At 44.4% G+C, this 16,868-nt stretch overlaps 1 protein-coding gene across 1 annotated transcript; it reads left to right on the forward strand.

The window, feature by feature from the left end:
- Nucleotides 1-3,696: 3,696 nt before the first annotated feature.
- On the forward strand, nt 3,697-7,796 carry LOC130474188 (vespryn-like). Its single transcript, XM_056845725.1, has 3 exons — nt 3,697-3,772; nt 5,068-5,169; nt 7,312-7,796. Exons 1-3 carry the CDS (start codon nt 3,697-3,699, stop codon nt 7,794-7,796), a joined length of 663 nt encoding a protein of 220 aa, XP_056701703.1.
- The last annotated feature ends 9,072 nt before the right edge of the window (nt 7,797-16,868 follow it).

The raw sequence follows: 16,868 nt of genomic DNA on the forward strand, positions 1-16,868 counted from the left end.
GTTTGAGTCTTCCTAGTGGTAGAGAAAGTTGGCATATAAAAACTAACTCTTCTTCTTCTAGCATTCTTCTGGTCTTTACCCAGGTTCAATCACCGGCATCTCCAGTAAGGATCCGGTTGTAGGTGATGTGAAAGACCTCTGCCTGAGACCCTGGAGAGCTGCTACCAGTCTAGACAATACTGACTTTGGTGGGCCAACAGTCTGATTCAGTATAAGGCAGCTTCATGTGTTCTTGGACTCCTAAATTCTGGGAAATCCTTGGTAACAACTGCTACTTGTGAATGACTGCATATTATGATTGTTTGTTATTTATGTATTTATGTCATAAGTAATGTCTTGTAAGGTACCTGCGAGACTCTGACAACTTTATCCTAGCTGCCAGTTCCAATAATACCACAATATTACAAGAGTTTGAATGTGGGGGCGGGGGCGGGGGAGAGAAATTTTCTCTCAATAGAATGCGTCACTTAAAAGGAAGCTGGGGAGAGGTGGTGGCTGAGCGCAGAGCATCTGCTTTGCATACAAAAAAAGCCCCATGTTCAACCCCCGGCATCTCCAGTTAAAAGGATCAGGTAGTCGGTGATGTGGAAGACCTCTGCCTGCGACCCTGGAGAGCTGCTGCCAGTCAGAGTAAACAACACTGACCTAGATGGACCAATGGTGAGACTCAGTATAAGGCAACTTCATATGTGTATTCAAGATTTTTCATTTGTTTTGTATCCCTCCCCCCACCCCCTTTACAAATGCAAGTGCTACGCAGGGCCAGATCAGCAGTCCATCTGATTCTTCCTCCACCAGTGTGCAGCTAGATGCCTATGGGAAACCCATAAGTAGGGTGAAAAAATTCTACCTATTCTCTTTTGTTTATCCACAGCAGCTTTTATTCAGGGATATCCTGCCTCTGATCCTGGAGGTTCTGATGAGGGATCATGGCTCATAGCTGTTAACAGATCTGTCTTCAATGGATTTATCTTATATATTGGTGGGGGGGGTCCCCCCTGTAGGTTTTTTATTCCCCGGAGGTTCCTCTCTAGCCATAGGGAAGCAGGGCAGGCTGTCTTAAAAAATAATGCCACAATGACCCTGGTAAGGCCAGGGTCACAACCAGCATTCATTGGCCTAGCTCCATAAAGTTTTGTTGGTGTTTAGCTGTTCTACTCACAATGCCCGGATCCAGCTAGGAGCTGTATGCAATTGGAAGCCTTTTTTCATTCATTTCATGCATCTTCCTTGCTGGACAGGGAATCATACACAAATTGGTGCTTTTCACAGCATTCTAGTAGGGATGCACAGTTGGAAAGTTTCTGTAGACCATCCAGCCTGAGACATGCCCCTCTTCACAAACACCAGGAGAGTTCCTAACCTGGCCAAGGTTATTTCTTCTACTCAGAAGCTATCTTTTGATCCACTTTCTCTACAGTATGAATAATGTTACCTATCTCTACCATAGATTACAACGGCTGTTGTAATATATACCTACTACTACAATAAATGTTCTGTCTTAAACGTGAGGAAGCCCATCATGGTTGTAAGCAGGGGGGCAAAGAATGATGAAAGAATTACAACTGAGGGCATTATACCCCGCAGAGGTCCCTCCCCTCCCCAGACTGCAAACTACCCTCCACAGGCACCCCCCCAAAAAAAATCTTCAGATATTATCCATCCTAGAGTTGGCAACCCTAATGTAGCTTCTTGGGAATAGCATCATCCAGGGCTTCAAAACATCAAAGAGCAAATGGCAAATCTCCAGACAAGAGGAAGAGGGGGTGGAAAACAGCCCTTGGAAAATGCTGAAGAACAGGTTGTGCCATTCGGTTTGCAGTTGGAGGGAAAAGGAGAGTAGAGGTTGACTTCCTTGCCACAGGGAGTATTTAAGAGCCTTTGGAGATGTGGATTACCCTTAGAGGAGTCTCAGCATCTCAGAGTTCTTTAGGTGGTGCCGGTACAGGAACACAAGGTAAGAAAGACATTATGGTGAGTGAGGGATGGCTTTCAAAAGTACCACTCAGGTCGCTTAGGATCAAACTACAAAGGGCACCCAAGATCCTCTACTGGGACTTGAGGGGGTTCATTTTGAGCCTGACAAGCAGCGAGGGGGTGTCCTGGTGCAGATCAGATAAATGGTGCTGGGAAAGGGGGAGGTTAAGTCTTCCAACCCCCCTCAATTTCCCCCAGTCAAAAATCCCCCCCCCCCACTGCCCCCGCCGCCCATGCACTGCTTTAATGTTGTGGCTTCTTTTTTCTTCGCTGCAGCTAGAGGCGGGGTGTAGAGTAGGTTTTCTAACGGGGAATGGTACAGCAGCAGAGTTAACATTTCCCCAGCATCACAGCCCCAATCTGGATCAGGACCCCCCCCCCCACACACACACACACACTCAATGAACCAGATCAAACCATATCCATGAATGAGAATGCAGAGAGCCAGCGGCAGAGGGAAGAGTTCACATTATGGTTGCCAACACCCTGTCCTGCCCCTTTAATAGATGTTAAATGTGGGGAAGTGGGCAACTGAAGCTTTTTCATGGGGTGGAGGTAAATCCCATCCTATTAAGCCTCAGTTAAAGGGACCGAGTTTTTCCCCCTCCTCCAGGCTGTTAGTAAGCTTAGTTTGCATGGAGGTAATATTTTAAATGATGAAAAATACTATGCCATCAAATCACAACTGACTTATTGCTACCCTTCGTGGGGTTTTCAAGGCAAGAGAGGAGTAGGGGTGGCTTGCCGTTGCCTTCCTTTGGTCTTCCTTGGCAATCTCCCATCAAAATACTAACCACTGCCAGCTCTGCTTAGCAACCAAGCTCTGATGATCTCAGGCTAGTCCGGGCTATTCAGGCTGCTAAAAGTAAAAGACACACTCTAGTCAGATAGTACCTCCTAAAATAAAATATTACAACATTGATAGATTATAAACATATAATTTTTTAAATATGTTCAACATAAGTAGGTTATAAGTCACCATGAGATAGTCATCAAAAAATATTTCAACACAACTGATATACAAAAATAAACATAGTGGATGTAACATACAAAATCTGCTTATATAACAGTATATGAAATAATCTTACAAATATATATTCAACAGGTGGTACAATTCAATATGATTGTTGGTTCAACAGGTAGTGTTCACTAGGTAGTGTTCCAACAGGTGGTGTTAGCAGACAAGTTTCCAGGTGTAAACTTGTTTTGTATTAATACTTCTTCAGTTATATTTCTCTTATCAATTATTCAATGATGGTTGATATCTTGTGGCTCTTTTTAGTACCTTCTCATACATTTTTAGTACCTTCTCATTCCCTCTTTTTTTTCTTTGCTAAATGTTGAAAACACATCCAAATAGGTAGAATTCTATTTTTTCTCCTTCCTCAAACTTATTTCAGCTCTGCTATCAATTTCCATCCATTTGTATTGTAACACCAAACATGTTCCCAGACATGCGAGTATTGTGGACATGGGGTGCGGGAAAATGTAGTCGGGGCAGAGTGCATGATTTGATCTCTGTAAAACTCCCCCGTGGTACAATCCCTGAAGAACTGGCCATCCTGTGCTAGCCTGCTTATTGTTCTAACCTGCAATATAAAAGTGGAACGTTGATTGTGATTTAGTCTAGTGCTGGGGGCAGGATCAGCAACAGAACAAAACATATTCATTGTATATTGTTGGATCTCTGTCACCCAGGAGGAATTTCTGAGCGTCGCCATGCCATTTTCTTTGGACTCACATCTTCGCTTCTGGAACTTCTCCTTTACAAACGGTGGCCTTCGGACACTCAAAGGTAACAATAAGAAGACACCGCTGTTTCTGGCTTTCTCCCCCAAAATGTGTGCACTGTACATTCTAGGATGTTTTCACTGTTCCTGCTTACCAGGGACAGTCCCTATTTTCGGGTCCCTGCACCTGATAAACCATTTCTCCTGTTTTGCCCCTATTGGTGCCTTTGAGGAGCAGAGTTGTCATTCTTCAGAGTTCGCCCTTTCCCCGGGCCTCTGGAAACTCATTCTCTTCACAGGGAGGGAATGTTGTATCTTGTTTCTAGGACACATCCTTGTGAATGCGCAGATGCCATGTGTAACCTGCCAGTAAGCTGGGAGAATGGAGATATTACAAAGCTTGTCCAGTTTTCATCTGAGAAATGTTACAAGGTCTGCATTTTATAATGGGGAAATGGTGCAGTTCAGTGGCTAGCAAGTTGGATCTGGGTTTGAGAGATGCTGCCCACAATCCAACCCAGTTGTGTTATGTCACTTCCGTCAAGTCACTTCTGACATTGGCGACCCTATGAATGAATGTTCTCCAAAACATCGTTAACAGCCTTGCTCAGGTCTTGCAAACGGAGGGTATTGGCTTCCTCGATTGAGTGAATCCATCTCATCTTGGGTTTTCTTCTTTTCCTGCTGCTTTCAGCTTTTCCTAGCATTATTGCCCTTTCCAGTGACTCTCGTCTTTTCATAATGTGACCAAAGTACCATACCCTCAGTTTAGTCATTTTAGTTTTTAGGGAGAGTTCAGGCTTGATTTGATCTAAAACCCATTTATTTGCCTTTTTGGCAGCCCACAGTATCCATAAAACTCCCCTCCAACACCACATTTCAAATGACAAACCAGTTAGACCCACTTAAACCCATTATATCCTTGGACAGTGTCAGATTTTGAAGGCTGTTGAGCGAAACACCTGCAGTATAGAAACTGGCGTCCTACAGTGCCATGACTTCACTTACAGCTGTGTATCCAGAAGTGATACCATGGCATCAGCAATGCTTTAGAAATTTCTCAAATCTTTATGGTTTGTACCATAGAGATTTGGGAAACTCCTAGAGCACCACACGATGCCATTTTACATTGCTGAATTTTGTTTTATGCTATTTTTCTGCCCTAGCTTATTTTACTGTTTGTAATTTCTTATTCTTATTTTGTTGTTTTAAGAGCAACTTTGTTTTACTTCATGAGCTGTCTCAGGCAGTTCATTGGAGAGGGGGCATATAAATTAAAGAAATAAAGAAATGTTACTGGAACCACCTTATGTTCACCTGTGACTTTTTCGTTGCTGACTCGTCTCTGTTTCTCCTCAAGACACATCAAGACTCTTCTGCACCCTGTGGTTGTCACTGTGTCTTCTTGCTGAGTGCGAAGGCATCGGACAGGAAAAAAAGGAAAACCCTGAAAAATACAGAAGTAAGGATAGATTAATTATGATGGGGGTGGGAGGGAAAACGTATTGCGGCAGAAGAAGCCTTGCTATTATGTACTCGGGACTGTGGCTCAGTGGCAGAGCATCTCCTTGGCAAGTGGAAGGGCCCAGGTTCAATCCCCAGCACTTCCACTCAAAATAATCAGGTTTATGTGAAAAAAATCTCTGCCTGAGACCCCGGAGAGCCCTCCTTCAGCCAGAGGAGACATTACTCCCCTTGATGGATTCTGTACAACGCAGCTTCGTGTGTTCATCGGTGTACCTCTGAAATGAAGCAGGTTAAAATATGCCAGAAAAATTCCCAAATCATTGTTTTAAAATCATCGCTCTTCCTAGAAAGCAGTTGGCTGTGTTAATCTCTCAAGGGACTGTCCATAAAATATTATCGTACATCAAGAGCTGGGAGGGGCAATAGGCTTAACAAATGAATAATTGGTCATTGATTAAAGTAGAACACAGAGTGAGGAGTGGAAGAATATATATTTTTTGTTTAAGAGCTATAGAAGTGGGGCTTACTTCATGGATGATGCCCAAGCACCTTGAGATAAGGTTGCCAACCTCCAGGTGGGGGCTGGAGATCGCCTAGAATTACAACTGATCACTAGACAGTGGAGATCAATCCCCCTGGAGAAAATGGCTGCTTTGGAGGGCGGACTGTACGGCATTATACCCGGCTAGAGTCCCTCCCCAAACTCTTCCCTCTCCAATCTCTACCCCCAGTTCCTCAGGTATTTCCCAAGCAGAAGTTGGCAACTCGGCCTTGAGATCATGTGCATGGGGGGGGGGGAACCCTCTAGCACAGACTGGTTGGCCACTGTGAACAGACTGCTGGACTTGATGGGCCTTGGTCTGATCCAACATGGCTTTTCTTATGTTCTTATGAGATTTTCTAATTCAGTAGTTGGCAACCTATGGTCTTGGGGCTGCATTTCACTTCCCCTTCTTCCACCCACCAGGAGTTGTCCCCTTCTTACCCAAGTGGCTATTATACTGGACAAGGCAGAAATTCAACAGAAGACGCTCACCAAGGAGAAAGCTATGCTTATTGAAACTATAATTCCTCGTTTTTTATATGCCAACTTTCTCTACCACTTAAGGGAAACTCAAACCGGCTTACAATCACATTATCTTCCCCCTCCCCACAACAGACACCCTGTGAGGTAGGTGGAGCTTTAAGAGAGCTGTGACTAGCCCAAGGTCACCCAGCCGGCTTCAAGTGTAGGGGTGACCCCTATACCCCTCTTAACCACTACACCAAGCTGGTGAGAGTGTGGGGCTCAGATCTTGGAGACTGGAGTTCACATCACCATTCTTCCACTTTCAGCCTAGTCTACCTCACAGGGCTGTTATTAGAATAGAATGGGGGAAGAGAGAACCAGGTGCATTGTCCTGAGCTCCTTGGAGGGATAAAAAGGTGCAAGACCTATTAATATAGTGCTGTCATGGTGCGTGGTGCTTCATGGCGTACAAGATGGGCCACTGCCCAAGCATACATGGGAGGAGGAGAGGGACTCAGGGAAATATGCCTTCATTGTGCTTAGGCTTTGTTTCAACAGAGAGAGCGAAGACCCAGGGGTTGCACCAGCCTTCATGGGTTTTAAGGATGGATGAAAACATGAAGCTTCCTTGTTCTATCAAGGTCTATGGCATGGACTTTCCAAGTCTTTCATGTCACTGACTACCTGATCCATTTGCTAGAGACTGAACCTGGGATCTTCTGCATGCCAAGCAAATGAGCCATGGCCCCCGCCCATGAAGTGAACACACAGGTGTGCTGAGGGGCAGCTCCAGGCATGAGAGGTAGTGGGGGTGATAGAACAGATGCATCTGAGAGGGCAGGAGACCTTCGTTGGGCTGCAAGTTGTTCAACATGGAAAACTGTCCTCCATCCCTGTATTGGGGGGGGGGGTCATTTTCCATTGCCCTTCTGCCGTTAAAGGCACAGAAGTCTGATTGACAAGGGAGAAAGTGCAAACTTAGAACAGCATGCAAATTGGAACCTAGTTCAATATTCCACAGTAAATTTTCCAGATGGGTGAGAACTTGGCCAATCGGGTCCTTCCCTTCGAGAATTTGATTTTTCCTGTCACGCAGCAATCCGTTCTTTTTCTCTTTCTCCCCCACAGCCAAAGTGACTTTTGATCCCAACACAGCGTATCCGGGGCTCGCTGTGTCCCCAGACAGGACCTATGTGGAATCGCGAGGTACACACCCAAATGTGCCGGACGAACCTGAACGATTCAGCAGCACCCCTGCGTTGTTGGGCCTCCCTAGGTTTACGTCTGGGAAGCATTACTGGGAGGTGAAGTATGGGGACCAGAGGGAGTGGGCGGTGGGGGTGGCCCTTGAGAGCGCGAACAGGAAGGGCGCTGTCAGTCTTGCTGAAGGTGACGGGATTTGGCAAGTGGGCCGCTGGTGGCTGTATCGGTCACTGGAGACTGGTTCCCGCACTGGTTCCCCTGGGGTCATTGGGGTATTTCTGGAGTACGACGCAGGCAGAATAACCTTTTACATGGACGGGAAAGTGATTGAGAAAAGAGCCTCTTTCAATGGGAAGAAAGTGGTTCCTTTCTTTTATGTGGGTGGAGCAGTTAGTCTCAAATTAATATAGTGACCTGATGTTTGTATTACTTTAAAAAAAAAAAAATCTTACATTTCTGAACATCTCCCGAAGTAGCTTACAATAAAATCTAAAAACCATTAGAGTAAAAAACTAAAAACTACCATTAACACACCAAAATACCAAGAATCTTTAAGAAGTCCAGAGATTATAAAAAAAACAGGAGAGTTTGTTTTTAAAAAATTATAAAGCAGTAATAAATAAATGCCAGTTCAGTGTACACAAAAAAGCCTGCTTTGAGACTTCCTAGCCAGCTGGGTCGTTTTGAATGTGGCTTGAGCAATGAACAATAGCCAGTCCGCCCCCTGTTTTACAAATCCTGGTTTGTGCATATTTAACCCCAGGATATAGGCTTCTTTCTTCTCTCCCAACTCTCTGCATCCTCTCTATACTGATATCTCTTTGACCAGCCAACCGCAAGAGGATCAGGTCATCCTAACAACCCACGATTAGTAAACGCAGTGATTAACAGACCAGGTACCAACCCTCGATTGAAATCTCGGTTTTCTGCCAAAGAACAACTTTATCTCTGTGTAAAAATACAGCTTTAAAATCCCTTATTGCTCTTGGGGTTCTTGATTCTCCACCTCTGTCAGTTACCTGGAACGGATGTCCTTTGTAGGTATGTTTGCGTGGTTACACTTCTGGCAGTGACTTTGTGTCCATCAGATGAGGGAACTTGTCATTCCTGATAACAGATGGCTAAAGATATTCTTCCTGAAACCATTTTTTTTCTATTTCACCTTTGAAATATTGTTTTTAATTCCCCTTTACAAATGAGGTTATTTCAGAGGGTGTGTGCACATATGTCACAAAGGAACAAAAAAAAAATTGGTAAACTCTGAAGTAAAAGACAACCATTTTTATGGCTTTTTGATCATTCTTGTGTTTGGTTACCTTCCCATCCTACTTCCCCTCCCCCTCTACCTTATGTCATTTCAGAAATAAAGCATGTATTTTAACTTGCAGAGCTTCAGTTCTGTGTATTATGGGATGGTACTGGGGAGAGAGGCCTGCGTTACACGTTTGGATTGAATACAACTGCAGCATTTTCTGTCAAATTTGATTAAGCCCAAGGCTTCTACACTACTTTCCAGATACCCCTGCATTCTTTGAAAACCGGTCATAATAATATTTACCATTTGGTACAGTACTTTTGAATGTTCAAAGCACTTTGCAGACAAGGTACTGATCTTATTGTAATCCTTACAGCAGCCCTGCAAGGTAGGCTATTCTACGCCCATATTGCAGATTGTCCAGTACCTGGTCAGATTGGGGAGAGGAACGGAAGCTGAGAGTAACTTGCCTGGGGCCATCTAGTAAATTTGTGGCAGTGGTGAGATTCAGATCAGGGAACTTCCTCATTCATAGCTATGGCTGGAAGCTGCTATGGTACTATCAAAGGCTTGTCAGTGAGAAGACCTGTAATGCAGATGAGTTTCCCCAAAAGATAACGTGCCCATCCCCCACATGCACTGAGCACACTCACAGGAGAGTACTGGAGTATTCTTTGACACAGTTCACAGTGGGTCGTGGTCAATCCCAGCACAGCCCTCTGCATGAAGCTTCCTTAGGATTGATCCTCCGAATTGAGCAGGGGTTCCATGGCAGAGCAGCTGAGAATACTCTGTCCTTGGTAATACTAGATGCTATTGGTAATTGGGAGGATTGGTGCAGACAGCCCATGAAAGCATGGTTTTATGAAAGAAACATGGTTTATATGATTGTCCTAAAGCAGGCTGTTCAACTAACTACTGTTAGTTAAGGTTCATCATATCAGAATGTGAAACCATGGTTCGTTTATTAACCACAGAAAACCATGATTAGTTTATTAACCACAGAAGAAGAAGAAAGAAGAAAGAGAGCCGGTGTGGTGGTTAAAAGCGGTGGTTTGGAGCGGTGGACTTTGATCTGTAGAACCGGGTTTGATTCCCCACTCCTCCACGTGAGTGGCGGAGGCTAATCTGGTGAACCAGGTTGGTTTCTCCACTCCGACACATGAAGCCAGCTGGGTGACCCTGGGCTAGTCACAGCTCTCTCAGCCCCACCTACCTCACAGGGTGCCTGTTGTGGGGAAGGGAAAGGAAGGGGATTGTAAGCCGGTTTGATTCATAAGGGCTTACTGCTACCATTCAGAGGGATTGGATCGTTGGTCCTGGTCTATTGAAAATAAAGCTTGATCACACACACATGCACAAAAGAAGCAAGACGTTTGTCTTTGTAATAAGCAAAGTTTACTCTAAACTCAAGGGTAAGGGAAATTCACTGGGAGCAAAACAAATAATCCTTACTACATTCTAAGTTTCTTATGCTTGCCAGAAAGGCTCTAGCAGGTGCTAAGCTTACTCTCGAGTAGGCATTCTTAAACGACAAGAAAGCCTCTCCATCCTAACACGCTGGCATCCAAAAAGGGAATCAGAAAGCAACTGAACTGCTTTCACTTCTAAACAAAGGATATCGAAAGCAGTTAAACATGTAAATTGTGGTATACGTGACCACCAGGAATGAGGTCGATGGCCACTATACTGACCATTTGGTTAGTTACAATATTAACCCTTAACTGTCTGACATGTAGCAAAGCTCGCTATCTAATACCCAACAGGAACAATCCTTTTGGAAAGATTGCCATCAAAGTGCCTTCAGGTACCATGCAGATGGGAAGGTGAGCCTTTTTGCAGGTCCCACTCACATCTGCACCATTTGCCTTGCTTCATCATTGGTGGCTACCATTCCCCTCTTCTACACACAGGCGCCAGAGACCTTTAAAAATGGGATTTGCTAGTTCACTATAACATAATCTTATGACGAGCCATTGCCACGATCTACTAATTCCAAGTTTTCGTTTTTAAAAGGATTTTGCCCTTTCTGTTAGAGTTATAAGGGGAAAGGTAAAGCTGTACAGTAAGTGCTAGAAACTTATTCTCAGCCTAACCTAACTCACAGGACTGTGATGAAGACAGAATAAAAGGAGGACCCTGAACTCTTTGGAAGAATGGTGGCAAACCAATAGATGAAGCTATATAAATATAATTAGGCTGTTTATCCATCATCCATTCCTTCTGCAGCTCTTCCCGTCAAATGGCATTTCATTTAAGAAGGTCTCCTGAGGTCCACCTGAGACCCTGGAGAGCCGCTGCCAGTACGAGTAGACAATGCTGACCTTAATGGAGTAATGGTCTGACTCAGTATAAGGCAGCTTTGTGTGTGTTCACAATGATGAAGAGATCAGAGAGAGGACAAAATTGTCTTCGTTTTATTATTGTACAAGTGTGCAGCAACCCAATTCTACTATAACTGTATTCACACACTATGAAAGTTGCTTTGCAGATCTTGCCTTACAAGCTTCACTTCCTACCAAGGCAGCTATACAGCAACATCCTTCCAAGTGGAAGCCCAAGCTTTTCTCCAGGTGCCATGCCTGGGACCCCTCCCCTGACCCAAGATCATTATCACATAATGGGAAAGAACATGGCTCAGTGGGAGAGCATCTCCTTGGCATGCAGAAGGTCCCGGGTTCAATCCCTGGTATCTCCAGGTAAGGGGCGTTCATAATGAAGCTGGACTTCCAGTCAGATCATCGGTCTGTCAAAGTCAGTATTGCCTAATGAGTTGCAGTGGCTATCCGGGGTTTCAGGCAGAGGCCCATAACCTTCAAGTTGAGGCTTTCACATGGAGATGCCAGGGGTTGAACTGGGACCTGAGGGGAATTGACATGTTTGTGGAGGAGAGAGCTATTCATGGCTACTAGTAAAAATGGATACTAGTCATGGTGCATACCTATTATCTCCAGGATCAGAGGAGCATGTCTATTATATTAAATCCTTTGGAACACAGGCAGGCAATGTGTTGTGGCTTCCTAGAGGCACCTGATGGGCCACTGTGTGAACAGACTTCTGCAGCTGGACCTGATGGACCTTGGTCTGATCCAGCATGGCCTTTCTTATGTTCTTATGACCTTCTGCATACAAAGCAGATGTTTCACCACTGAGTCACAGCCCCACCAGGAATCAGGGGGCACCTTTTGCATATCACTTGTCTAGCCCTGATCCTTAACAATGGCCAGAGCTTATCTATGTGAAGGCTCTGTAGTCACATGAGACTCCAGAAGGTTAGCTACCCACATCATTGCATCACAAACAACATTATGATGACACGATGACACCTGACAGGGTTGGGGGGTGTCTTTTAAATTCCACGCATCTGTCCTTGGAATAACCTGGAGACTGAATCGCAAATTCTTTCAAGAATTGCCCGTCATTGTATCTATCACCTTTACACTCTAGCAGTGGGATAAATGTTAGTAAGAACCCTGAAACATCTAAGCCATAAACAGGTGAAGATTCCTTTGTTCTCCTGTTGAGATGGAAAAGGATTCTTTTCCCATCCACTGACTGAAAAATTCTATCCAGCAGGAAGCTGGATTTAACGAGTAGTTTCTAAGTAGCACAAACACCTGTTCTTTGCTCCTGTACTTTTAACACCTACCTGATACATAGAAATTTAGTATTTTTTTAATTTTTCCTGGTATGAACACATGAAGCTGCCTTCTACTGCATCAGGCCATTGATCAGGTCGATCGAGGTCAGTATTGTCTATTCTGACTCACAGTAGCTCTCCAGACTATGAACGCATGAAGCTGCCTTCTACTGAATCAGACCCCTGGTCCATCAAAGTCAGTATTGTCTACTCAGACTGGCAGTGGCTCTCCAGGGTCTCAGGCAGAGGTCTTTCATATCACCTACCTGCCTGGTTCCTTTAACTGGAGATGCCAGGGACTGAACCTGGGAACTTCTATGTGCCAAGCACTTGCTCTACTACTGAGCTACAGCCCCTCCCCAAATCTCAAAGGGTTTTTTTTTCCACATCATGGGACTTTTTGCATGCAAATTTCAAAGGGTTTTTTTTTTGTCACATCATGGGACTTCCTGCATGCAAAATAAATGCTCTGCCATTGAGTCATGACACCACCCCCAAATAAAGGGTGGAGGAAATATCATGTTCTACATATCTGTGTGCCAGGAACTGGGGAGGGACAGGTTATGAAAGGAGAATTCTCAGAAGCAGAAAGGAGGGAGATGATTGGCTGTTGAGAACAGATGCCTATGAGATAGTCTGTTGTCTCACACTCAGATCTATAAATAGCTTGAGTGAGCACACAACAGGAACCAGTCTCAGCTGAGTAAGGGAGAAAGCAAGGATAGCAACCTCAAGAGAAGCAGTGGGTAGGCACCATGCCTGCAAGGAAACAGGATGTCCCTGAAAGGAAGGTGTCTTGTGGGAAGAGGAAAAGGGTGGATGATGTCAGAAAAGGGCCAACAATGATGACACGATCTATGCAAAAGAAAAAGGAGAAAAGGCAGAATATTTGTGACTCAGTAGAGAGCCTCCCAAATCTCTCCGGGCTCCTCATCCGAGCCATCAACTTGTGTGAGTCAGCCAAAGGTCTCAGTTTAACCCAGCTGAACCAAGTGCTTGAGGCCAAGGGCTACAACGTGAGCAGATATTGCCCCAGCGTCAAGAGACAGCTGAAGTCGCTGTCGTCCAAAGGTGCCTTGGTGAAGATGACTCACAAGGCCGGCTCCTCGTTTTTCGTGATCAGGAAGCATCAGGGGAAGAAGGTTGCCGCCCAAGCGTCTGAAGGTCCTAAGAAAATCATAGGGAGAAAGAAGACGGGAGCAGAGAGAACAAACTCCCAGCGTGCTTCTGAGAAGCTGAAAGGAGCACAGCTGGCAAAGAGCTCTGGCCTCAAGGCTGCGGAGGCGAGTGGGAAGGTCCAGAGGCTCAATAGGAAACAGAAACCAGGAGAAAAACAACCAAGACAACCCTCCAGCTCTGCAAAGATGTTCCAGAGACCCCTCAAGAGAACCGTTGTTACCGTTAAAAGGCCCAACAGTTCTGCGACTGACACTGTGCCTGCTGCAAAGAGACGGGGCTACTCCAGCGGTAAGCCTGCATCTTCTGGAAAGAGAGTGAGATACCCCAGAAGCACAGCTGTAAACACAGCAAAGGAATCAGGAAGTCCCATCAGCCATACTGCACGTGATGTGAAAGCATTGAAATATTCCAGAAGTAAAGCTCCATCCACTGCTACAAGAGAAGGCCTAAGGGGACGATAAGGACCCAACAGTAGAGCTACACCCAATAGTAAAAGGCCAAAAATAGTAAAAGACTAAAATGGGACCAGACACCAAAGCCGGCAAATACACCAAAGCAGAAGGTCTTAGATAATGATTTATTTAAAACAAAAAGCAGAGTTATATAAATGCTCAATAAAAGAGGACTGGAAAAGTCCAAGACATTATTCTGCAATAGATGATTTTTTGATCAAAAGCGTGATCTTGTATTTTTGAACAGATGTTTTTGATTCAAAGTCTTAGTTCCAGCACGGTACTATATAAAAGGTCTCAGACACATACAAGTGTGGGAACAATAACGTCTTCTCATTAGTTAATACCATTTAACCCGGGTAAAGATTACTCATACTCCCCCCCTTTTTTTTTGCTGACAAGTCACAGCTGACTAACGGCGACCCTATTATGGCATGCCTACTAATGGCATGCCTATTATTTTGGGTGCGGTGGAACACAGGCAGGATGGTGCTGCTGCCGTCATCTTGTCTGGGGGCTTCCTAGAGGCACCTGGTTGGCCACTGTGTGAACAGACTGCTGGACTTGATGGGCCTTGGTTTGATCCAGCAGGGCCTTTCTTATGTTCTTATGACCCTGTAGGGTTTTCAAGGCAAGAGAGATTCAGAGGTGGTTTGTCATTGCCAGCCTCTGCATGGTGCCCCTGGTATTCCTTGGAAGTCTCCCATCCAAATATTTGTGGGGGTCGAGGCTGAGAGTGTGCCCAAGGTCACCCAGCAAGTTTCCATGGCAGAGTGGGGATTCGAAGAGTCTCCCAGATCCTAGTCCAACACCTTAACCACTACACCATGCTGGCTCTCCTTACTCCCTAGTCATAGAAGATTTTCAGCTTGAGGCTCCCTTGAAGATTTATAACTTCCTTCATACTCTCTCACTTAAACACTTTTCCAAAAATTAGTCTTGTCAGCTCCACTCCCAAATTCTCTTTCTTTACAATTTTCCTTTCATTTAATATTACCAAGAGCTGTCTTCCTTGTTACTCAAACTCAGTTTGATTGGTTGGTAGCAGCATCTTCAGGAGGGCTACCGCAGGTGATACTAAACAAATCTTGGAAACTAAAGCTGCTATGTCAAGTCAGAGACACAGAAAAAACATTGGGAAAGAATTAAGAGTAGACAAGCTTGGTGTTCATCACTTCCTATATCTTTACAGCAAAATATCAAAACAACTTCCTTGCGATATTAAATATCCCAAGATGTCCTAAATCTACTTCCTCCCGTTCTCATCCATTAATATTGATTGTAAGAACAAAGTATGTTAGGAGGAGTTATTAAAATAGAGATTAAAGTTATATGCACTTTTCCCATCAACCATGGCAAACTAAAAAGGGGCCCTTCTGTACGTCCTTGTGGGAGGGTGTTGCATACAGTTGCCAGCTCTGGGTTGGAAAATACCTGGAGATTTTGGGGGTGGCGCCTGAGGAGGGCAGGGTTTGGGGAGGAGAGGGACTTCAATGCAAATTACCATAGAGTCCAATTGCCAAAGTGGCCTTTTTCACCAGGGGAACTGATCTCTGTCGCCTGGAGATCAGTTGTAATAGCAGGAGATCTTCAGCCACCACCTGGAGGTTGGCAACCCTAGTGTTGCAAAATATAGGAGCTGGCATCGAAAAAGAATGTAGCCAAATGGGCCACTCAAAGGCTCATAACAAAACAGCACTCCAGACAAAACAACTTTATTTTTAGCATCAGTGCAGGGAAAGCAGTATAGAGAAACCCTCCTTCACTTGTGGGATTTGAATCCTGTTGTTGTAATGTATTACATTGCCTTAAGCACCATTACTACAATTTATAGGGTTGCCAACCTCCAGGTGGTCAACAAAGCAGGTGTAAAGACAATATGTACAATATATACAACAGAGAGTGGAATAACACGGAGTGAAGTTCAACAGAACTTAATTCAATGGGGGTTACCACATTATGTATTCCCAGAGATGTATTAAGATTGGTTCTTGTAGGTTATCCGGGCTGTGTAACCGTGGTCTTGGTATTTTCTTTCCTGACGTTTCGCCCGCAGCTGTGGCAGGCATCTTCAGAGGAGTAACACTGAAGGACAGTCATCTTCAGAGGAGTAACACTGAAGAGACACTGTCCTTCAGTGTTACTCCTCTGAAGATGCCTGCCACAGCTGCGGGCGAAACGTCAGGAAAGAAAATACCAAGACCACGGTTACACAGCCCGGATAACCTACAAGAACCAATGAACTCTGACCATGAAAGCCTTCGACAATGTATTAAGAGTTTGAAAATGTTATACAAAACATCGCTTTAAAAGGGTTTTTGGATGCCACGGTTAAAAAATGGTTTATTTTAATAGTGGTTTGAATTATTGCCCACTTTTTAAATCTAACTGTGAGCTGCATTGACAACTGTTTTGGACAAAAGGTGGCACATAAATGGATGATAATATTAAGTCCACAACTATTTTTGGACTTTCATGAGGGTGGTATAGGCCTAACCAAAGGGTTAACGAGAAAATGAACTAAAGAAATAAAAATGCTTTTGCTAGACTGATGGATGAAAGACTCTTTGGTATATAATAGCTGCAAAGTAACTGCAAAACGAAACCGGAGATAAGAATGTTGAATACCCATCTTCCACCAAACTCCTCTGGGCATTCATTGTCTCAGTAAATGTGGATTAGGTTGCTAAACTGGCCAAGGCCAAAGTATAGAGGCGTTGCTTCATTAGCATAATAGATTGCCCACCCTAAAGGCAAAATCGCCTCCATTTTCTGATCATGGGTCGTGTGGAAAGATGTGATGCGGGCTTAACATGACTTTGTATGTCTAAGGTGGGGAAAGAATGATGTAAAGAGGAGGGGAACATGATTGACATCTTGGCAAGTATATAATATGGTGGACTAAAAGTGCTTGTTTCTGCTTTGGACTGGAGCCTGTTATTCAGCTGAATAATAA

Source organism: Euleptes europaea, chromosome 1 (genome assembly GCF_029931775.1).
Source record: "Euleptes europaea isolate rEulEur1 chromosome 1, rEulEur1.hap1, whole genome shotgun sequence".
Lineage (NCBI taxonomy): Eukaryota > Metazoa > Chordata > Lepidosauria > Squamata > Sphaerodactylidae > Euleptes > Euleptes europaea.